General features: G+C 38.4%; 1 protein-coding gene across 3 annotated transcripts in view; it reads right to left on the bottom strand.

The window, feature by feature from the left end:
- The window catches only part of PEX5L (peroxisomal biogenesis factor 5 like), a gene marked incomplete at both ends in the record, with an annotated part of 95,952 nt that overhangs the window by 26,289 nt on the left and 45,461 nt on the right, over positions 1 to 24,202 (bottom strand). For 2 of the 3 annotated variants that reach the window (XM_084212107.1, XM_084212108.1), the window contains one exon: positions 6,245 to 6,349. In XM_084212107.1, coding sequence (XP_084068233.1) covers positions 6,245 to 6,349 — 105 coding nt within the window. Of the gene's footprint in view, positions 1 to 4,879; positions 4,919 to 6,244; positions 6,350 to 24,202 lie in introns of those variants that run through there. The other variant, XM_084212109.1, reaches the window with a different exon arrangement.

Below are 24,202 nucleotides of genomic sequence, written 5' to 3'. Positions count from 1 at the left end.
AAATTTAATTGCATGAGTTTTGTTTTTCTTTGGACATTTGAATTCATGTGCCAGCTGTGTTGTTTAAAACCTTGGTTTATGTTGCATCTCCATAAAGAGCAGTTGATTTTCTGGGTGACAACTCTCTGTGTCACACCAACACCCTGCCTGTGTCTCTATGTGCTGACCTGTGCAAGTTATGGTGTATTGTTGTAAAATTAAACATCTCACAGCTCAATATCTCCTTCCCTCTGCTCAACCTGGTCTGCTGAAAGGAGGCTTAACATGGCAGTTGTGTCTGGCTCCTGCATTTTGGCCTGGCTCCAGCTGAGCACTTAAACATGCCCTGCAAAACTCAAGGTTAAGCACGTGCTTAACTGTCCTGCTGGATCAGAGCCATGGGGGAGGAGGAGGAGGAAAGTCACTCTTGTCATATTTTAACTGTGACTGACAGTTTGGCCTTTACCCACACAGAAATGGGATTTATTGTAAATTTGCCTGCATGCTCCATGCACTTCTTTAAGTTAAAGGAAGCTGTTATCAAAAATGGAGTGCCTCTCCCTCTTGGGTGTTAGAAGATGTTATTTCTCATTTGGCCATGAGTTTTCTTTGTGGTGTTACCTGGTGATTTCTGTTTTAGCCTCTCCCCTGCCCTATATCATTATCTAGGCTGAAGATCTACAGCAGTGATCCAAAACAACACTTTGTCATCACCATAGATAATTTGAGATCCCTGCTGTATTTTTGCACATGGGCTGTAATTGCTTCAAAACCACACGGATTTTTTTTTTTTCTTATCCTCTCAGTGGATTTTTCTTCTCAAACAAAGTTCTGCAGCATATCTAGAGTTAGGCTGTGGTTTAGGATGTGTTATTGTGTCTGATCATAGGAACCAAATCATCAGCTCTTGTTAAATGGCCTTTCCCTGTCATGGCATGTCTGGTTGCTTTGGGGTGTTTTCAGCAGATTGGAGAGCTTGAAAGTCGGAAGCTGTTAGTGAATTGCAATTCAGAAGAGCAGTTTCACTGAAAAAAAAGCAAGTTCAGTGAATCTACAACTGTAGCACATGGTTTGCAACTCTTTAACAGGGCAGTATATTCACACTTGGAATTTCTGAAAAGTAACTCCTATTAATTAATATCAAAACCAGACCTAAACTTATGTATTATATTAGTCGCAAAAAAATTTTGTCCAATCTTTCTGTCCTTAAGGAATAGTAAGGAATTTTTCAGTTATGAAATGGTATGGTTAATTTTTTCACTTTATTAAAAAAATACACCATTAGTTCCCATGGTAGTTTCACACTAAAATTGTAATTTTGTGAAAAATGTATTTAATTTATGTGACAGAGAGATCTACATAACTTCAGGAAAGCAGCCAATTTATGACTCTTAAGGATATTGTCAAGGCAGTTTTATTGTACTCATGAGAATATTTCTGCTGAAATTATGCATATGTCCCTAAAAGCAGTAAATGCTGAGCAATATTTAACTTAGAGGTAAAGAATCAATTAATATTTGTACTGCTAAGCATGCATTTATTCATTTTTGTATTTCTTCTCTTGCTCTTCATGTATTTATCCTGTGCTAATAATAGATAAAAAAGGGTTATCAGAAGGATTGAGGATGTGTCCTCTGATAGAGTACTCAAAGCTTTTATAATAAATCAGATTTGAGATGTATAGAACATACTGCTAATAAATTTATCACTAATCCTTTAAAAATAATCCAAAAAATAGGATCTCAAGACTAGTTACCCTAAGATCAGTGAGGAAATTGCCACTGTTCTCAGAAGGCAGATTGGAATGTACAATGAATTCTTGCACTCCAGACTTTGATAATGGCAATAATTAAAACTGACATGATTTTTGCCTTTTTACCTGAAAATATTTCACTTGGTTAAAACAGAGTGAAATCTGGTTTAGGTTGGTGTAAAAGAGAAGGGAAGCTAATTGCATCCACAGGAACCTCCCACCATTCTGTTTTAATCTTATTGAGAACACATTTATGGAGTGGGCTGGAAGTCAGTGCAAGCCTAATGCTAAGAAGCTTAGAATGAACATGATTGATTCAAATGGGACTGTTAAGTTTATATGGAAAACTGTGATTATGCAATCAAATCCATGTAGTGAGCCTTTGATACACACATCACAAAATCTACTAACAACATTGGGAGCTGAATATTAGCTATCTTTAATCTGTTTCCTTTATAAAATTGAATGGAAGCATTTAAAAATCTCTTGTTAGAGACTTAAAAAAACCCCAAACAACCCACCAAAACCCACGGAAAAGCCCCAGAACAAAACAAATGTAAGGAAAGCCTAACAAAGCAAGCAAGAAAAGAAAACTAAACCTAAGCAGAAAGATACCACCACCACCAAAATAAGTAAATAAACACATACATACATATATACATACATACAAACATACAAAAAAGCAAATGAAAACCAAAACACCAAAACAGTGGAATTTAGGCAGTGGAAATGTTGGACTATTTTATTCACAAGCCCTTAAGCAAATATAAATGTGCTTAGATTAACTGAGTACTGGCATGCAAATGAAGTTCCCTTAAAAAAAATTATAGTTCCTACTTTGAATACTACCTAATACCTTATAGACCCTAAAAAAGCCTTAAGCATCTGGTGGAGTTAATTGGTGAGTAGCCATGAAACATCTTTTTCTGACATGTGCTGTAGCCTGCATTTTTTTACAGGGGAGGATGAATTTCAGCATGCTTCTTAAAATGTAATTCCAGCTTTTTAAATTTCTTCTTTCCAATTCAAATTCTAAACCCTTAATGTTTTGTGGGCTAACTTTTAAAAATTATAAGATCAAAACTGTGCTCTGAGCAATGACTGTATGGGTCCCATAAGTTCTAAGTAGGCAACTCCAATATTTTTCAGTTAAAAGCAGAAGTGGGGAATGGCTTTCAAGATAAACTTTGCTTTTCTTTCTCCTATTGGTGAAGTTTTCATGGACTCCCATTTCTGTTCTGTATAATTCCGGAGTATATTGGCCACAGGACTTTCATGGACATGAATTCCCCTGCTGCAGTTCTTCTTTCTTTCTGTTGGCTTTATAGGGATCCTACCATGAGTATCTTTCCAACCTGTGTACTCTAGTAAGGAACCTAAATTAGGTGTGATGGATCTGGGACAAATAACTCCAGTGACACTGTGAGATTTCTTTTGTTTCTGCTGGCAAAGCATTTAAGCATGAACTTTTTTACTGCTCAATAAAGCAGTTAATCATATTTTAAAGTATAAGTCTGGGTCGAAGTATGTGATTGAATCAGATCCTTTGAAGTTCACTGACCTGTAGTAAATTGGGAATTTCATAGCTGACTGCACAATTAAACTTTGACTTCAGGGCATATTTAGGTTTAAATTTCTCATTAGGAAGTAATTCTGAAGTAAGATTTTTTTCTCCTGACAAATGCAAAGAAGCTGTGAAGAGGTTAAACAAAAATTTTATTTTGCAATTAAAACCAAATTTATGCACGATTTTTCTCATTTATTTCTTTGCTTCTGGTAGAAGTAATTGGTTCATAGCTTAATATCCAGGTAATCATTGAACCTTCAGCAAGCTTTCTTACATGTTTTCTAGGTTCAATTCATATGAAAAAATTACCTTTTTTTCATTTGTCCCAGTCTCTTATGAATTATCTTTTAAAAGAGAAAGGGAGACAGCAACATGGATAGAGTTATATTCTACAAAATCCTATTAGAACTGAAAGATCACTCTCTTGATGCTTAAAGTATTAAATTTGGCAAATGCTGAATCCTTTTTCACACCAGTAAGTATGAAGAAAGTGACTTTTATAGAAGGTAATTGAGACTGGAAGACAGGATTACAAAAAATAGATCCTGAAAGGTCCATTCAATTACCAGGAATGCTCCTCTGCCTACTGTAGTACACTCATTACTGCTGGAATGGTGATTGAGATTCCCAGCTGCCATATACTGCCACAGCCCCACAGGAGTCTGCAGTACATTTTTGGTTCATGTTATTTGAAGATTTGCCTTCAGCTTTGATGATATAAAACCATATCTGATGGTATAAAATAATCTGTGAATTGGAAACATAACTTAAATTTAATTCACAGTACTTAACTCAAAAAATAGGTGCCATATTTTAAAGGCTGGGCTTTTGCTAGGAGCATTACAATAAAATGGGACTATTTATCTGTCTTGTTCTGTGCTGGATGTGTTTTTACCACTTTCCAGAGGAGCAGAGCAAAGGCACATATTTTAAATTGCAAATTCAGGGACGTATGTACATTATCAAAAGGCAGATTTAGAGACTCTTTTTTGTGTATCAGATTCCAATTATGCTTCCTGTGGAGTCTGTCTCTACAGTCAGACATCATTAATCCTCCATTCATCAAGGATTTTGGAAGTGGGAGATTTCACTTGTTTTTTCTCTTGGAAAAGACTGTGCTCTGTCTGGGCTTGATCTCTGCATTTCAGTTGCAGGTTTTTTGCTCAGGTAGCTGTAAGGTTGGAGCAGCATGGACACTTAATGCATTAAATGACTCCCTAAGACATGGACCTGCCCACCCTGGGTTTGGTGGGACCTTTGGAAAGACCAGGCTTTATTCTCCTGACCCATCTGGCTTGGGAAGTTTGCAGTCAGCCTGGAACTTGTTCCACCCCGTGAGCAGCAACCACATCCATCTGTTTCACCATGTAGGGAGCAGAGGCAGCCCCTGGGATGGGGATGGCAGAGCAGAGCGTGTTCCTGCGGGGATGGTGGGGATGGGGCTCACACGGACACACTGCAGCGACAGCATCTCAAACCAACACTTCAGCCACGGTCAGGGACAGACGATGGATGCAACGTGGTCGCACAGCTGCACATCACACACACACGATGCAGAGATGGCTATGGAAAATACTCACTTTTTCACTTGATTCTGCTTCCTTTTGGCTTCTGCACCCCTTTGGTGCATAGCAGGGAAGTAGGTATTTGTGTTTAGTGGAAGAAATTACACTGACTAACAGACACAAGCATTTTACTCATAAATTTATCATAGACTGTTGCTGAGGAGACTGACAGACAGCCACTACAAATGGTGTGTTCAACATCTAATGAACCCAGGCTGAACTCCTGGCCCTGTTGAAGCCAATGGAAGTTTTTGCATGTCAATCTTTTTTTGGGGTGCAGTGAAGGTTCAGAGGGGGCGGCATTTTATATGTGTTTCTAATTGTTAATCACTTAATGGAAAATTAGAAATGATGCTTTAAACAGAGCATCTTTTTCCTCTGTGCAATTTCTTCATAGACATTGGAGCTCACCATGAACAAAACCTGGTGTTCAACAGGGGCTGAGGAGGAGGTGCCAGACCTGGTTTCCAAATTAGTAGATGGTATTTCTAGAATGTGTATTAGTGCAGCATATCTGCGATGCTCTGCTAGAGAAGTACGTGCTGGTGTGTGTGCATCTCAGAACTTTCTGAAGTACAGCAGCTGTTATCCTAAATCATGAGAGGAATAAAACAGGACTGTGGATTTCGTTTAAGGCTTTCACGTAAAACCAGCTTCCAGCAATTTCCATTCCTGAAGAGCTGGAAGCATTTATGTGCAGTAAATATTGGCAGTAAACTAAATGCACTTGCCTGGGGAACAAATTCATGTGAGCAACATGAGGGAATAAAACCCACTAAAGAATCCACTCCGATAACAAGAGTGCTGTGGTTTACAGCAGTGTTCAGAAAGAAACTTTAAGAAACTAATGGAACCACCAAATGCTTGGTGGCTACTCCAAGGTACGGGTAAGGTTTAGTGTGGAGACTGACATCCTTCCCTTGACTGGAGATGTAGAAATGAAAGCAATGAGATGTGCCAAGTCACATATTCTGATGCAGACCAGGAGCAGAACCCCAGTGAGAGCTTAGGGATGGGATCTGAGATATCGGAGATGACACTACTGTGAACGGGTCGTTTCTTACTTTGCAAATGCACCGAATGAGAATATTTCATATATGAATTGCAAATGAGCATTTATGGCGTGACAGTTGATGGCATGAATTAGAACCGTGATTTTAAACTAGCTTTAAACAACTTTCTGATAACTGAACCGGGGGAAAAAAATACATTTTGGTTTAAATTTTCACGTCCAACCACCTACACCCCCAGTATTCACCCCCGGCTCTTTTCCCCCCTCAGCGAAGCAGCGGCACGCCACAGGCGCGGGTCGGGTCCCCCAGCGGGGCTGGGGACACACGCGGCGCCCGCGGCCCCCTCAGAGCCCCGCGCTCTGCCCACCTGGGATGCCACAGTGAGGAGGGGCTTTTCTTCTGCAGACTCCTCCCTCGGAATCTCCTTCATCACCATGGCCACAGCCTTATCGGCCGCCCTAGCGCCTTTGCCCTACAACAGCGAAACCAACAACGGCGCCAGGTCAGCAGCGGGCTCCGACCGCGCCCCCGCGCGCGCCCGGCCCAGCCCGGGGACGCCGCCCGCGCCTGCGCCTGGAAGCGAAGCTCGGTTGGAAGCAGAACACACACACACTGGTTAAAAATAGTAATAGTAATAATAATAATAATATAACAAATGGTCCATCAACCCAATGGTTAAGGAGGCGGCTGGGGTCTAGCCGTGGTCTGGTGGCTCGTTCGAGTTGCCCCAATGAAGCCAACAGGAATCCGGCACTGTCCTGCTGGGCCGAGGCCTGCTGGAATTCCCCCGTGCCAACCTTCCGCAGGGGAGGATTCCCAGAGCAGTAGGGGGTGGAGGATCAGCCCCTTGATTTAATTTTAGTTATCCAAGTTTATACCCAAAATACCTCTTTGTGGTTTTTTTCTGGGTTTTTTTTTTTTTCTTCTTAAAAATAGCGTCAAGCAGAGTTTTTAAATAAAGCGCAGTTCCTTGTTGTTCAGTGAGGCAAACTCTCCCTGAAATTTGAATGTATAATCTGGACCCACAGAGTTTATAGCTCTAGTAACATTTTAAAAAGCAATTTACATCATATAAACAGTCTGGGTTTTTGCTAACAGAACATACGGAGCCAAATTCTGCCATCGTAGGCATTGCTACAGCTCTCCCTAAAATGATCATTGTTGTAGAACTTACTGTAAGGATTTTTTTTTTTTTTAAGCTACACTTTTCTTCAACTTCTCTTAGCACGTTGTAAATATTCTGGAAAAGGTTAAGATATTTTAACATTATTTAATATAAATTAGCCAAACAAAAAGTGCACCAATATTACGTGCCATGCGTGTTTAATGCCATTCTTTTTATTTAATGAGAGTCTTTATCAACTTGAGTTCGCATGGGTTTCTGTATCTTGATCTTTGGTCTTATTTTGATCTCTGCCTCTTGCAAGTGACAGAGAAGGTTGGAGCTTACACATAAAGCATCACAGCAGAGCTGCCTTATGCCAGTGACCCTGGGCAGGTCCTCCTTATTATACTTTAAAAGCTCCCATCGATTTCCATGGAAGTTTTAGCTGTGCAAAGACTGCAGGATCTGGCTCCATAAAAGAGGTATTTTACACTGGACTTAAATATATTTAAATCCTTAAAAGTCTATTAACAGAAGGGGTTCTTTGCTACGACATCATACACAAGAATTGTCTTCACTAGCAGTGTATTCTGTGTCAAGTAAACCCCCACTATTGCTTATACCAAACTACAGATGGTTTCAGGAGCATTTCATCAATTGCAGGTAAAACCATTACGTACTATTGCAGGTTCTAAACGGGTTTTATTACTGGTCAGGTCAATATTAGATTAGCTTGCTTGTGCAACACATCACAGATACCCTACAGAGAGTTCTTTGCATGCTGCAAGAAATTCTCAGAGCAGAAGTGTCATAAATGATAAGCATGCTGGACTTGTGATGCCTTTGATATCCAAAGAACTGCAAAGTCATTGTAAAATTAAATATATTAAATTCAATGAGAATTACGTTTAATTGGTAAGCATATCAAAGGTTCTGGGCCAATTACGTGTTTGTTCATGATTCACATGACATATTCCAGGTCTATGAAGCTTGTTTCCAGTATGACACATGAGCTATCATTAGCTAGCACTAATAGCATGCTATTGGTCTTTATAAAATGTAGTCCTTTTGTGCTGAGTGCTAGAACAAAATCGTTTATCAGCTAGGAAGGATGCATTGGAAAGCATGCAGTGCTTTTTATTTCTTGCAGAGTAAAAACCCACCAAAGCAAAGGTCAGGTCACTTTTTTGAAGACAGAGCCACTTTTTCTTCAAGGTTTCACCTACTGCCTGAAAAGAGTCATGATACTCGTATTAGTGCCTGCTGTTCATCCTCCACACACGTAACTGCAAAGCCCTGGGAGTGGCTGACACCAAATATAAAATCTGTCTCACCAGTTTTAAGTGGCCATGCTACAATGGAGAAAAGCAACCCAAAGGATACCTCTGTGCTACTTTTAATGAGCAGACTTAGTTTATTTGCTGGGCAAAGCAAGTGGTTTGATGCTACCTTTTTTCCTCAAGTTAGATCTTTAATTTTCCTAAAAGAAAAACACACTTTCCTGTGTGTAACTCAGGTTATTTCTGGCTGTTAAGCCTATGCTGTGTGAAACATTTTGAAACTAGAAGTTGGTAACAATTTCTTGGATGCCAAAGAGAAATCCAATGCAGTGGAATAGCTTAAATTTCCAGATTCTGCTGGAGAGGTAGACAGGGGAGCAATTCACTGGAAAATGCAGCCTTTTATTCTGTTGACTAGAAATTAAATTGTTGTCCTATGTAAGGTAGGTAACCTTAAAAATTTTGGTCTCTCTTCCCTGCAGTGACCGCTGTGTAGTCAATTCTTGCCTATGAAGCCATTAGGCTGAGGAACTGGAGAGAAATAAAACCAGTTTTTCTGTGGTCAGGATGACCTTGTTACTGTTGTCAACTGCAGCTGAAATTAAAATCTCCAGCACATTTATCACAATAACTGTTGAAGAATTATTATTTTTAAGGTGCTATTTACTTAGCCTCTTTTGAGATTAAATGTTGTTTCTTAGCAAGCCAAAGTGCTATATAAATTTACCTGGCACAGCAGTTTATTGCTCAAACCCTGTAATTCTGTAGCAACTAATTTTAGACATGTCAGAACTTCAAAACAAACAGTTTGTTGGTACTGGAGATTTGCAAGATAAGTTTCTTTCTCATGTAAACTACAGTTTAACAATTTAGTAAATAAATTTCATCATTCTCTATTGGTTTGCAATACAGAAATGGAAACAATTGTGATGTGGAACATGACAACCCATGTGAAAATGATGACAAATATGAATTGATGTAGGAAAAAATGTATTATTTGTTTTAATGGAACATACTGCTTAAGAGAAACTGAGAAACATGCCATGTTTCAATATTTGATACATTAAAAAAAAGCAGCAGTTTCTTTAGGTAATATCTCCAAACCAAGATAAGGAGTAGAGTTCAGAGTATTCCCCTGATGCTAAATATTTATAACAGCATTGGGTTAATAACTTAATAACAATTTCTCCAAGCTTTTCCTTTGGGAACAGATAATGGGTAGTAATAGACATTTCCATAGGAGTATGCTGATTTAGCAGGATTTTGTAAGGAAATACTTTTATTCTGCTGCTGTTTCTGAATAGTTCCAAATTCAATTTTGTACAAGTCACACTATTTAGATGTGGTACTTAGTAATGAGTGTTTAATTAAATTACTGTAAGAGCATATTATTGTAAATTTCTAGTGCAGCATAAAGTTGATTTTTTAAAAGAAGTGATGCATATAGCTTTGTAACCATGCTCATCTAGGATAAAGCTTTAAGTACTTGGGAACAACAGATCACCTTCAGGTCCTGATGGGCAGATCAGAATGAACACATGCTCACACTTGAAACATTACTATTTAGTGCAATACTCTATAATTCTGGAATTATTTTCTTCATTACAGTGATTTGCAAATTTGTTCTTGCATATGAAAAGCCAAGAGACAGTGCCTTGGAAGTGTTTAACATTTTGACAACAGTATTTAAACTATAATGACTAATTTCAGAAATCTTTTGTTGTCATCTATGCAATAAAATGATTTTATCTAAAACCATTTCATAGTTATAAGTTTGCTTTTGACAAATATTTAAGGTACTTGAGTCCTAAATTCACTTTTCAGGAATATTTATAGCATCTGTTCTTGTGAGAAAGTGAGCAGAAAGAAATGATCAGATTTTCTTTTTTTTAGTATGCATACATGAAGAAAGTATTCCTTCATTACACAGACCTGTGTCTGTGTAATTTATTTTTCAAAGATCCTACCAAGCTGTTTCAGCTTTAATTGACACACTGCAATGAATCCCTGTTCACAGAAATCATCTCAGCACGGGCATGTTTAAGTTCAAGCTTCTGTAAAATAGAGGCTTTAAGACAGCTTTCCTTATAAAGAAATTTGATAGATAAAAAATTTATCTTCAGGCAGTGCTGGTACAGGTATGGCAGGATTACTGCTTTCATGGGCATCTCCCTTTTTGGCTGAGGAGAAACAGAATAACATTTGTAAATGTGATGCCAAAAAATATGGCCAGATGTCCTGACCTTTCCCACTGGGCTGTTGAATTGAAGTGTTTGAAAACAAACTAAAAACAAAACCCACCTGTTCAGGACATCTTGAAGTACTGGTCTGCACTTTAAATATCTTTAATAGGTTGAGAGGGCCTTTGTAAAGCAAACTTTATGACAGATGCATTAGTGAGAACTTGGAGTTTGAGGAGCTGTTGTCCTCCTGTGCAGGGAGAAAGAACAGGGAGAGCTGCTGAACGTGTTGAATCTGGGAGGCTTGGCTGCCCTCCAGATCCCCCAGCAGCTGATGTATGAGAGTACCAGCTAAGCAGCCTATTCCAAATGGCTTTATGCTCCACAAATCTTCCTGTTTTGTGCAACTTAAAAATAAAAATGAAGGGAAGAACTTGGCTTTATTTTTTTATATCGTGCAGCGCTAAGGTTTTTTACCTCTCAAAATGAGCTCACAGAGCTCTGCAATGGTACCATGGGAGTTCCAGGCTCCACAATACAACTGTGAGCTCTTGATTTACATAGGATCTGTTTATGACTTCAAATTTATCCCTTCTCAGGCTTTTTTTTTTCATGCTTTCCGCGTATGTCTTTCTTCTCATCTATTCTTTTCCACTTTTTTCTAGTGATGTTTTGTCTTGCATTTTATATATAATTAAAAAAAACGAGGAAACATATGGTGAGGCAGTTTTATGGACGAATACAAGATTGACATTTAAATAGAAAATTCTGTTTCATCAAATCTCGTGGTAATTTTTTTATTACAAGCCCAATAAAGTCAAGTATATATCTAAGATAAATGGGGGCAAAATTCCTTTAGGCAGTGCCCGGTTGGCCATGGTGAGGAAAACTGAACAAGCTCTCAGTCCTGAACTGGAAGCAGCATTGTCAGGGTTCAGACTGGGTTTCAGAACCTGAGCTACTATTTTGATATTGTATTTGGATTATTTGGAACCTCTTATCAAGCTCTCTGTTAGTGATTATCCAAACTCCTTTCACTCGTGACCTTCAGTAGTTCATTCTTACAAGATTATGATGAAATACAGATAGAGTTGGTTACAGACAAGGAAGCAGCTATAGGAAGACTTGCCCAAGAAGTAATTTATAGTAAAGCAGCTAAATCCATATTGGCTGAGTTCACAGTGTTCTACTCCTCTTTCATCCCTTTCCCCATCTTTTCATTCTTAAGTTGATGGAATAACAGATTTCAGAGTTAATATGGGAAGACTTTACTGCATTCAGGAAAAATGGCAAAGAAAGGGACAAAAGGTTATAAAAGGCAAACAGCATAAATATTCACATTTACCCTCTCTGGGTTGTGTCTTATACCCATTTAAATGTCAATAGGGTGTTTAAATTGAGTTCCAGTTTGAGAAGCATTTGCATGGAAATGGCACTGCAAGGTTTTCCGTTTATTGACTCTCAGTAAGCGTTGCATCACGTGTGCTCCCTTGAGAGGCTGTCTCAGTCTGAAGCCTATAGATTCATTCCTGGTGCCAAGTGGGACAGCTTCCAAAGCATCTCTGGTGGAAGCTCTGCAAGACCCATTTTGCTCTCAAGAACTTGTGCAAAGTTACTTGACTTAGCACATCTGAACACAAATTATGACTGGAAATTAATAAGCAATTCTTTCAAATCTAACTCATTCTCTATAAGCTTGTGTGATTCCTGCAGGCTGAGAGGAGGAGGAGGATAAATAAGGTTTTTTCCTCTCTTAAGTCAAAGAGTTTTATTTGGGGTATAATAGGGAATGCACAGTTTGAGATAACAACAAGATAACAACACTGTAATATTGGAACAATAATGATGATGATTTAACTGTAAATAGTAAATCCAGCTGGGAATGTAGGGCAGAGTTGGAAGAAGGAGGTCTGGGACAGGAACAATATTTAGAGGTTGTTTAAGGTTCTGCTCCTTTTATGAATGAGTTATATAATAAATCTCTTTGTGATAGAAGGCTTGGATGAGACGTTTTGCAGTCTTTTCTTTCTTTGCAATTGTCATCTTTTAATAAGACCATTGTGAAAATGTAGAAACTATTTTTTAGCACTTATTTGATTGACTTCTTAATAATTTGGAATTGCTTTACCAAAGGGATGAGTCCTTTGACTGCACAATGATATATGACTTCAAAATCTTAGGGAATAGCTGCAGGGTTTCTTTCATCACTGCTTAGTTTGTGTCAAGGAACTTTGTGAAATCACTGGGTTTAGCAACTGGCAATTTTAAATTTGTTTGGTAGTCTTCAGCAGAGAATTAATACTGAGGTATTTTCTCTCCCATAATTTGAGTTCCTTTTATGTTGCCTTCACTATCACGATCCCTAGTCATAACATACACATAGCAACAGAATTACTTGCTATTATTTGCTATATTGCTATGATGATGCCTGTGCTGAATTAGAATAAGAGATTCCTCTGGTACCAGTGCCAGTGAAATTCCAGGAGATCAGGTCACTTTCAAAACAAACAATTGTGACTAAAGTGCTGTCTGTTGTTTAAATGTTTGCTGCACACATGATGTGTAAGTGATGGATTTTGCTCCCTCATTTCCTCCCAGCACATGATGTATTGTTCTTTGAAGTGGTAGGGGTTCCTCACCTCCTGTTACACAATTTTCATGGCTTTGTTTCATGAAATATTGAGAGAACTCAGACTAACTCTGCAGTCTACTTAGGAAAAGCAATGAAATAAACTGAGAAGTGGTGGTATTTTATGTGGAAAAATCAGTAGCTTATCAGTGAGCACGAGTACAGGATATCTTTGTAGGAAATTCAGACTATAAAACATTGTTCCAAGTTAACTGGAACAGGCAAGCTTTTAAAAGGCAGCTGTTTATTTTACACTTTATGTGTAAAAGACAACTGGAAGTATAACTATTTCTGGAATATGATGCAAGTTATTTTTAAAAGAAAATTATGCAGGTTCTGATGTTTAAATACTATATCTGTGCTCGGCCAGCCTGGAACATAGAAGAAATATGCATTTTTTCCAGTGTTTGCAGACCTTGTTTTTCTTATTCCAGATATCATTATTAAATCCTGCATTTAATATTATATCATTATATAAACCTGTGTTTATATAAGCCAGAAAAAGAATTAGGTCCCATTAGCCCCATATTTTTGTTAGTGTAGACTTTTTCTAGTTTGGGTAGACACTCATCAGACATTTAGAGTGAGAAAAAGACAGGCAAAGGAATAAACATAATTTAAAAGATAAATAAATCTCTGACAGAGCTAGAAAAAAGATCTGAATACATAATAATCTGATCATATCCTACAGATACAATTCTATGAGAGTTTCAAGATGATTTTCAAGTCCTGAAACTGTGATTTTCTGCACAGAAAGGAACTGGTACTCCTCTAAATAATATAACAGAAATTTTTATCAAAACTGTTGGAGGGGCATAACAGTTGCCTGTTGTTTCGTCTTGTTTTACATTGCCAGATTAAGAATACAAATTAGGAAGGTATTGTTTAGCAAAGGAGTTATATTGAATGAGGGTGACTGTTCAGATGACCTGTTATAAAATTATGCATGCTGTTTTGAAAAATGAGGTATGTGTTTAAATAAGTGAATTGGTATATGTCTCTTGCTAGGTAACTAATCTCAGAACCATTTAAAAATAGTATTAGTTCTTAAATTACTTATTTTGATTGTTCTGGTTTTGTTTATGAAGGATGACAGCTTGGGCACTGAAGACAGTTTGTAATGTATTGTCACCACTATTACCTTTTATGGAAGATTAGGATGAAAATCTCAGGATTTGAGTTCTATAAATATTTGGTAAACATTATGTGATCAAAATTCATGTTCTCAGTTTAATGTTTTGATACAGATTCTTTCATGGTTTGTGTATAGCCATACAAGATTTAATTCTGTTTAGGATTTTTGTTTTTCTTTGTCTTGCTTGTTAAACACCTTGCTCAAAGGCTATTAAAAACAATGAAAGCTTTTATAAACATGAAAAGCTGAAATATATTTAATCCAAACATGATTCTACCATATAAAAGGATAGAAAAATGATGAGGCAGAGAATTAATGAAACAAAAAAGTATCAAAGGGGAGCTGGAAATTTGTGATTTGGTTTGTTTTGAAGCAGATTGATGCCACTTTCTCATCATCTGTGGTTAGACCAGTACATATTAAATAAGGAAAACATATCATACTGGATGGCAGGTTTGAAAACAACAGATCAGGATAGTTTATGATTGAAAAATACTTTTAGGACTTGTTTTCCTGACCTATATGAGTTCTCTTCAGCCAGGGTTCTAAATGCTGCCAGGATAAATTTAGCCCTTCCTGTAATACAAACACTTGATTCCTACCACAATATAAATTCTTGATACCCTTGAATTTATTATGTAATTTTTGCCACAACCTTAAGATTTGAGTCCTTTCTACAGTGAATGGTGTCAAAGTAGAACTCTTTTAGCACTTTGGTCATAAAGGGTCTTTATGCTGTATCCTTGACCCAAAATTCATTCCGAGTCTCTTGTGCTGAGTGTTCTTCGCCACAAAGGGTTCAGAACCTGAGTGTACTTACCTCCAGAATAAAACCCTATTTTTAACCTCTGTAGTAGAGTATATTTACCCTCCTTATTTTTATTCCCTAAAAAGAGTAAATTGTCACTTATCAGACAGTGGCAATAGCAGATGAGGAATTTGAATAACAGTGTGGCTGCAAAATAACTTCATGTGCCTGACCTAGACACGGCCTCTGCATGCACTTTCAGCTTCAGCATGATCTCATCTGATGTTCCAAAGTATGTTAATGCTGCAAATGCTGCAAATGCAGCATTAACAGCATCATATAAAAGCAGCATTAGCAGCATCATATAAACCTATTTAGAGAGGATTATGCTACTGTCCCTTCATTTACACAGTTTGGAAACCTTCAGGGAGAAATTCTTAAAATTGAGGTATTATGATTGAGCTCTTAAAAGATGTTCCTAATTCTCTGACGTGTACTGTTAGTGTGGAGAATGGATTTTTCTACTCTATTATTGCAAATACATTATAATTACAGACATGAAAATGAAAAAAAAAAACTATGTGCATTAGTAGATAATTACTTTGAGACCTAATCATAAGTTCAGCTGCCTTGGACAACTAAAACTTTGTTCTAAGCAAAGAATCATAGAAAGATTTGAGTTGGAAGGGATCTTAAAGACCATCTATTTCCAATTCCCTGCCATGGACAGGGACACCTTCTACTAGATCAGGTTGTTCAGAGTCCCATCTGGCCTGGTTATCTATTTTTACTGTTTTAAGATAATTTTTTAGCATAATGGGCCACATCAGTTACATTTGTATAAATCTTCTCTTTTGCATATATTTGCAAGTACTCTATACTCTTTTTTGCTTTGGTGGATTTAATTTCATTTTCATATCAATGACAGTAATTAGCACCTGGCCTGCTCTACAAGGAGCTGAAAGCAACATCTCTATTTCTGATAGCCAGCACATCACTGATATCAGATATTCTCTGTACTGTTCTGCTTGAATAGGCATTTACCCTCTCCTACCGAATTTTTTTCACCTATTTTATTTATTTTTGCATACTTATATGGTAAAAAGTATCTATTGAAGAAAAATCAAGAAAATTATGTACTTATTCACTCACTCTATACACACTTTTAAAATGTGTGTAAGAGCGTATAATGTTTATGAAGTGCAGTGTTTTGTGGTCCACTTGTGCTTAGGTTGGCAGGTTCCTCTCTGTTTTTGTTTCTGTAATTCAACAGTATCACAAAATTCAATTGTTAGCTATCAGTTTGAGGATGTCTGCAGTGTAATTAAAAAGGTGGTGAGTCCACACTTTTTACAGCAGCTTAGTTTGGCTGGTAATGGAGCAATTTTGTTTAATAAAAACTCTGTGGGTATCTACAACACGATATCCATGACCAAGTAGTAAAAGCAGCTGGTAACAGCAAATGGCTCTCATGGAGAAATTCTTAATGCTCAAAAGATCTTAATTAAGATTTCATATGCAAAACAATTGCTAAATCATCAGTTATATTTTCCAAGAAGCTTCCATTGCGATTACTTTCTTAGGATGTAAATGATTCTGCTTGTATTTCAGAACCAGGTTCTGGCAGATACAAAACCCCGTGGAGGTACAGTTGGTCCAGTTAATGGATTGTGCCTCTTCAGCTGGGATGTCAAATCTAGCACCAGTCTGTCCTGTGTACTTAAAGCTAAACTGAATCTCCCCTACACCCCAGGGCACAGTAACCTAATGCTGTGGAGGTTAAGCAGCCTGACAATAACACGACAGCTATTGTCAGAAATATTTCTCCTCAGAGGTTCCATAAAAAAAATAAATCTGTCTCAATTGTGCAGTCCTGTACTCTGCTGGTGTTTCCTTCCACAAGATCACATTCATTTACCACAGACCGTTCTTGAACATCAAAATCGATCTTGCTCAAGTGAAAGAGCAGGGATGAGTTAACCATCTTCTGAATGGCTTGCAGGCATCTCAATAAATGTGCTTTTATCAGAGAATTAGGCTTGTAGCTGAGGGAAAGGGGTGCAGCAGCTCACTCATGTCTCACTGTACCAAGGACCAGCCCAGGATGTGGCTGACAAACCCCTGGAGAGGGGTCGGGTGTTTCTGGCACCCTGGGGTGGGTGAGGTGTAGAGGATAAATTTTGGAGCTTCAAACATACATATTTGTATGAAATATGTTTATATATATGTATAGAATATGTTTTTATATATAAATATTTGCTTTTTACTCACTGAGGAGAGCAACTGAGCTAGCACAGGGAAAGAAAGGTCGTTTTGCTGTTGTAGTGCTGCAGTAATTCACTATCCTGTCTCTTTTTGTATTTAGGAACAGAGAGTGGCCTTAGATAGCTTCTCTAATGACAGCATTATGACTGACTGAAATCAATCTGTCAGCCAGTACTCTGGATTTTGTATTCACTGAAATACTCTGCTGCTTCATTTCGCCCTGAAAATCTTGTAAATAAGGAAGTTTTAGCCCAACTTCACTCTTTCCCATTAAGCATGAGACACTTCATATTAATGAAACTGCAGTGAAAGGAAATTATATGAAAGATGGCATTGTCAACTCAGATAGTTAAAAATTGCTTGAATAAATACACAGGCATATGCTTAGACTGGCAAGGACTGGAAGTTTTTTTTCAGCCCAGATAGCACAAGCATAATTGAGGAATAAAAGAAGCTGCCGCAGATGGTGATAGCAGTGAGAGGCCCAGTGACATGTGCTTCGACTCCAAGTTTGCTACAGGGGAGTTACTGAGGTAGGATAACACACCAGAGCTACTGCCAGAATCTCAGGCTCCAAGAAACATGCTTATCAGCTAATTAGAGTTGCATATTCATGAAGAGAGTGAATCGGATCCGTCCTTCCTATGGGGAGGTTCAGGAGTTGAAAAGAGAAGTGAGAAACGTGTGTCTGTCCCAGGAGATCAGTGCCAAAGAGCATCTGGCAAAGATGAGAGAAGGAGGATTTCCAAGAGAGAGGCAACCTGTGGTACTGGCACTGTGTAGGCACTGCCTGGGCAGGGGGAGGAAGAATTACCTAAAACGGTGTCAGTTGCCCAGTAGGATCGGAAAACACCGGTGCTTCCCTGGAAGGGGGGGAGGGAGGGAGGAAAGGTGTCACCTGGGTCATAAGGTGGCCTTGTTTGAAACCCTGACAAGCTGTGGTTGGTCTAAAAGCTGAGCTAAGAGTGTCCACAGCAAGACCAGGATTTTTTTTTTCCCCTCCTGTATCACACCCTAACATGAAGTGCCTGTGGAGTCAGTGGCAACTGCAAAAAATTCCAGCAGCTGATTCCTGGTCAGTGAAGTGGAAAGGATAGCTTGGAGCAGCTTTCACACACTCCTTTCTGAATTGCACTCTCCACTCACCGGCTGCACTTGAGTTTTTACGCACATTTTGCCTCATTTCATTAATAAAATAAGTTTTTTGGTCAGTAACAGTGCCAGTGGTTGGAGAGAGTTTGGCTATGGTAGACTGAGAACTTTTACCTCAGTACATGAAAGACCATCTCCTTTCAAATATTACCATGTTATCCTGAAAGTATTCGAAAAAAACCCTCTCGTTTTCATGCTCCTGTTCCCTGAATAATTGAGGAATATTTCCCCATATACCTGCTGAGGCTGTTTCTATTTTCTATTTTTTTGTGTTGGTGTTTTTCTTAAATGTTGACCTTTTATTTCTCTGTTGTCTGTGACCATATTATTAACTGTGCATTATTTCCATATACAGGCTTTACATTTTTTTTTGCACTCTGAAAATATCCTTACATAACCAAAGGCTGTGAGTTTCTAGAAACTCACTTAAAAATCTGCTTGCAAATGTAGAAATAGGCATGTTCCCCACACAAAGATAGCTGGAAATCAATTGTCAATTAAAACAAGGCATTGTCTTCTGTGCAAATGTGAGCTCTTTAAGAGTAAATGCAGACAAGAGACACAGACAATGAATGCATCAAGTGCTTGCATTTGGGTAAATTGGAAATTTCAGTCTGAATTTTGCTGGTTCATTTATGAACCCAAAGCTCTGAGCGCGATTGGTTTTCTGTGCACAAGAGAAGGATCAAGAACAAAAGATGGTCTTTTGTTTATCTTGTAGCTGCCTAATTTAGAGCTGCTATTACTGAGCATGGTTTGTTTAGACTATATCAAGTTAGCCATTTAACTCTAATGAGGAGTATTACAGATATCACCAGATCAGCAAATTACAGATGACATTTTCAATTGTTACAAATACTGTGGGAGCCACAAGAAGGAGGACTTTCTTCCCAAAGTTTTTTTTTGTACCATTGAGTAAGTGGCTTTAAATTTCTGGAGTGTGTGCTACCATGTGATATAGTAATTCTTAGTAATTCCCAGCTTTTGAGGTTAGGATATGCTTTGTGCTCACATTAGCTGGCCTCATATATTACAGGTAGAAAAAGCCTTTCTTTGTTTTGTACATCACTTGTATCTTGCAGGGAATATCCTCTAAGAGAGATATATATAAAAATATAATTTTTGTGGAATTTGTATGATTCTCCTTGTGAAGTGCTCTGGTGCAGCTCTTAAATCACAGGAACATCTTTGTCTCTCTGACCTTTCAGCTTGGAGAAAACCAAGCTCAGATGGAGACACTGATTTGCTCCCTCCACCTTCCTCATGAGATACATCCCCAAAAACCATTCTGCTGTTCACATCAACGTGTCAGCACTTCACTTCTGCACTGGGAGTAGATGGTGCTGCATACTCCCACAGGCAGGGATTTCAGCAGCCTGGAGAAAGGATCTCAACTGATCTGGAGGAGAATGTTTTATTTTGGGAAACTGCTACCTTTCTTCTCCTGGGTTCACACTTCAGGGCAGGTGTGATGTTGTGCTGAGAGCATTTCATGAATTTTCAGTTTGCATCTCCCTTCAGTGTCCTTAGGATTCTCTGCTGGACGCCCTCTATTTTTATTTTGCTGCTACTTTTCTGGTCTCTGTAGTGCAGCCCAAAAGGCAGCAGAGCCCCTGCTATCACAGGAGTGTTCTGTTCAATGTAGTAGTTGAACTCCAGATAATCACTTGCTGTCTGCTTCAAGTATGATTTCTATAAATCCTCCTAGGAGATAATCTATAAAATAGCAATGAAGGCTGGTTTTTGATCCTTAATTTTACTTTGCAATAAATCTATCAACACTTGAAATTCATCCTCTGAGAATTACATGTTCAGTGAGTCAGAAATGCTGTTACAAAACTAAAATGAGATATTTCTGTTTCACTTTGTGACTACCAGGATGTTTGCCCTGATGTCTATTGCCCCTATTCTGTTTCTTATACAGAATATCATACCTAAAAACAATAGGTACTCTTTGTATAGGGGGATGGGAAGTATTCTCTATTCAAACTGCTGTGTTGGAGTTGCACTGTGGACCAATAAATCTCAGCTGTGGCCTCTCAGGGACACATATCCTGCTGCAGAAGCTATTGTACAGTGTTGACATTTCTCCTACCATGTTTATATATTGATTTAATATCATGATTTAGAAAAATATACGAGAGTGGTCTGGAATAATAATCACCTTACAAGATGTTCTGAATAAAGCAGTGTTGAAACATGGATTTATCAGGAGAACTGCTGGAACTTTTGCTCATTTGGCACCAGCACCAGTGTAAATGCTATGACAATATCCTTGTAAATGTTCCTATCCAGACTGCATCTGCCTGTTCTGGCTTCTGAGTCTTTGGCTCATTGTCTGACTGGAAAAATCACAATTAAAAAAATGGATTTTTGACCCAGAGCTAAAGTGACTATTGATGAAACACAAAATTATGAAAGTAGTTAGCTCTGAATCACATGGGATGTTTTACTAAGTCCAAGTTATCCTGTTACAGAAGTGACAGAAAAATATCGAGCTCAGAAAGAAATCAGAAACTGAATGTTTGGAACTGATATCTATAAATGTTTTCCACAGAAGACTGTCACCAAAAGCTGGAGATGTTATAAACCTAATATGTGCTAAACCTAATATGTGCTGTATTTTTCCTGAAAAATCTCTGTTCATCAAATGTTTATTAAAATTGTAGTTATGCTGAACAAGCCCTCTCAGTGAAATGAAATATGGACATTTAAAACAAACTTATATATATTCAACCAAAAGGACTTTTTTGGTTTGTTGGGGTTTTTTTTTTAACAATGCCACTTCAGTGTTTGCTGCATTAGATGCATCTTTCTTCCTTTGCTGGCTTGCTGCTTCTATGGATGATTTCCAAACTAAAAACTTTTATCTCCTTTCTCAGTTGCTCATTTTGTAAAAACGACCTAAAGTTGGCAGCAAGTGGCATAAAACCATCAGGACTAGATGGATGTAAAGGAATTTCTGAATTTTATGGCAACGTTCAGAGCTCAACAGGAAATCTTGCAATGCAGTTGTCATCTCTACAGTAGAACAGAACAACTTTTGAGAGCTTGATGTTTTTCTCCCTGGGGTCCTGATGGGGGATGGATGTGAGGAAACACATCTACAAAGGACTGTTAGCTTCTTGAAAGTTATTCAGAACAGTGAAGGTCAGAGCCAATACAGCAGCATACTGCCTAAGAGGATTCCAGTGTGAAAGACAAATGGAAAGAAATCAGGGAATGTGGCACAAAGAGTAATGAATAAGCACAGCTGTCCATCATCACTTTAAAGAGAAAATATTTTTCCACAGCATTTTATTTTTTGAACTAATTTCAGCTATTAATGTGAAATCAAAGATTAGACTGTCCTTTTTGCAATAACTGTGTCTGTAGTCTTCTTTCACGTATAAAATGATTGAAAAAGGAGTGAAGAGCCACAAGCGTCATAGAGATGCCTTGTATCATCTAGGATGCTGGGAAATTATAATGTAAAATAAGCTATAAAAAAATAATAGCATTTTTGCTCAGAGAAATCCAGAACAGTATCTGTTACTCTCTGGCATTCAGTTATCAACTAGAAATTATCAAAATGGCCAGAAGCCGGTTTAAAACACTCCAGATTCTCCTATTGTGAGGTTTTATACTGCTGCCTATCCACAGCTGGTACTGCTGTTTTACAAGCCCCTGAGAACATGAATATGGTGTTTTCTGGAAGTATTTCCTAAGTCTGAGTAATGCAATTACAGAACCAGAAACTATACCCTGGGTTGCAGTTGTAGTTACATGTGACTCTCGCATAACGATAAAAGCTTGTCTAAGATATAACAGCCTATTTTGATGTGTGTAAGGACTAAATCTCATACATTTAAACCCTAAATATAACTCCCTGTCTGTAGCTAGGGATGGGACACAGGCCAGCCTTGTTATCTGCCCTCAGAGCATTAACCTGCAGGCATTTAGGCACTGGTTGTGGTTTGACACTGTAAGAAGTTAAATGCTCCCAATCCCATTGCCTCCTCCAGCTATAAGGAGGGCTCAGTAAATCCCCTAAGCAGGAATTACATTTAGCAAAATAAGTCCTCCTTCTCTTGTTTTAATCACTTGAGTTCCTGAATTAGTGGGAGCATTCAGAATCCATTAAAAGTAAACATTGAAAAGCAGCCTGAAGTTTGTATTCAGTTAGCACAAACTCATTTGTGACTGAAACTTCCAACTTCAGGCTTTGCTTGGTTCCCAGTGGCAAATGAAGCTCATAATTGTATTGTGAATGATGGGGAAATATGCTAATGAAACATCTGGAATATTTAGGACTGGGAGAGCCTGGAGGTAGCACCAGTCAGTGTGCACAGCTGCAGCAAGCCAGAGCTCCTGGGTGGTAAATACTCCTTATCAGTTCTTTGTATAGGTTTAAAAAAAAAAAAAAAGAGTTGTTGATGAAGTTCACAATCCTATTATCAGTTTGCCCGCATCTCCTTGTTCCAAATGCCATCAGGGATTGTGTGTACTTACAGAGAAGTGCTCGTCTCCTGGTTTCAGGAGAACAGAGACAGCTGTGAAAACTGCCAATGTCAGACAGAGGAAGAGAGAACAGAGATAATGGAAAATGTCAGAAGTGAAGAGGAGGAGAAGACTGGTGAGATCATCAGCCCTCATGAAGTATGTCATGTCAAAGGTGGCTGACATGATGGAGTGAGATAACAAGCCCACACCACACACTGAAAATTTCTCTGCGTATATACTCGCAAATCTGCAGCACAATTTTACTCATTTTTGAAACATTTTTTGTAGAATGCCTGGAGTTGGAAGGGACCTTAAGGATTATCTAATTCCAACCCTTCTGCCATGAGCCAGCATGGCACCCACTAGCTCAGGTTAGCCAGGGTCCCATCCAGTCTGGCCTTCAACACCTGCAAGGATGGGGCATCCACAGCTTCTCTGGGCAGCCACTGTCTCACCACCCTCTGAGCAAAGAATTTCCCGCACTCCCAAGCCTTTCTCTGCAGAGCTGTCCTCAATGTTTGTGATTAAAGGCTCAGAGGGGAAAAAACCACTTTTCCCATGGACTTTATCAGTCTAAACTTTCCAAAGACTCTGCCACAGAACTTGCAGCATAGAGAGTTTGAAAGGCATTGAGAGTAACCAAGAGCCTACAACAAGTGAAGGTCAGTAAATATAGCTGTGTTATGAGGAATTCATCATGGCAGTGCACTTCTACTTTTATTTACAATTACAGGTAGTGATTAAACCTGTGGATTTCAGAACTCAAGTTAGGGCAGTCTGACAGCAGCTGTGAAATTGGAATACCAGCACAGCACATTGCTCTAATTTAGCACCTCACACTTGCAACTTGTCCTGTGGACTTAATTTGAGGGAAGGTGAAATAGAGCTGGACTAGTTCCATGTGTAGCTGCATTTGCCTCTGTTTCCCTGGTGTGATCTGTTTGGCAAGAATGTGTTTTTAATAACTAGTAATTCTGTTAAAGTGGATAGGTAATTGACATATGCTTGGGCAATTTGTATTTTGTCTCCTAGTCCACGTGTTGTCTTTTTTAGTCTTTCTTATGTTATTTTTGGTTGTATTTTTGTATTTTCAGGGAGGTAAATCTCCTATGTTTGGCAGTCTTACGAGACATATGCAAGGATATGCAGTTGTGCTCCATCAGGACCCTGTCACAAGGGAGGAGGGATGGTGTTTTTTCCCAACCATCCAAGAATTATAATGGCTAAAGGTACCTTTGGAAGTTCTCCTATCAGTTCATTCTCAATAGAAGATTTGCTGTCATTTGCTAAAGTTCAAAAACATCTTGTGTCCAGTCTTTGGCAGTTTCTGGACTACAAATGAACCTGAA

Source organism: Fringilla coelebs, assembly GCF_963513975.1.
Source record: "Fringilla coelebs genome assembly, chromosome: 10".
Taxonomy (NCBI): domain Eukaryota; kingdom Metazoa; phylum Chordata; class Aves; order Passeriformes; family Fringillidae; genus Fringilla; species Fringilla coelebs.
This window is presented reverse-complemented; position numbering and strand designations above follow the sequence as displayed.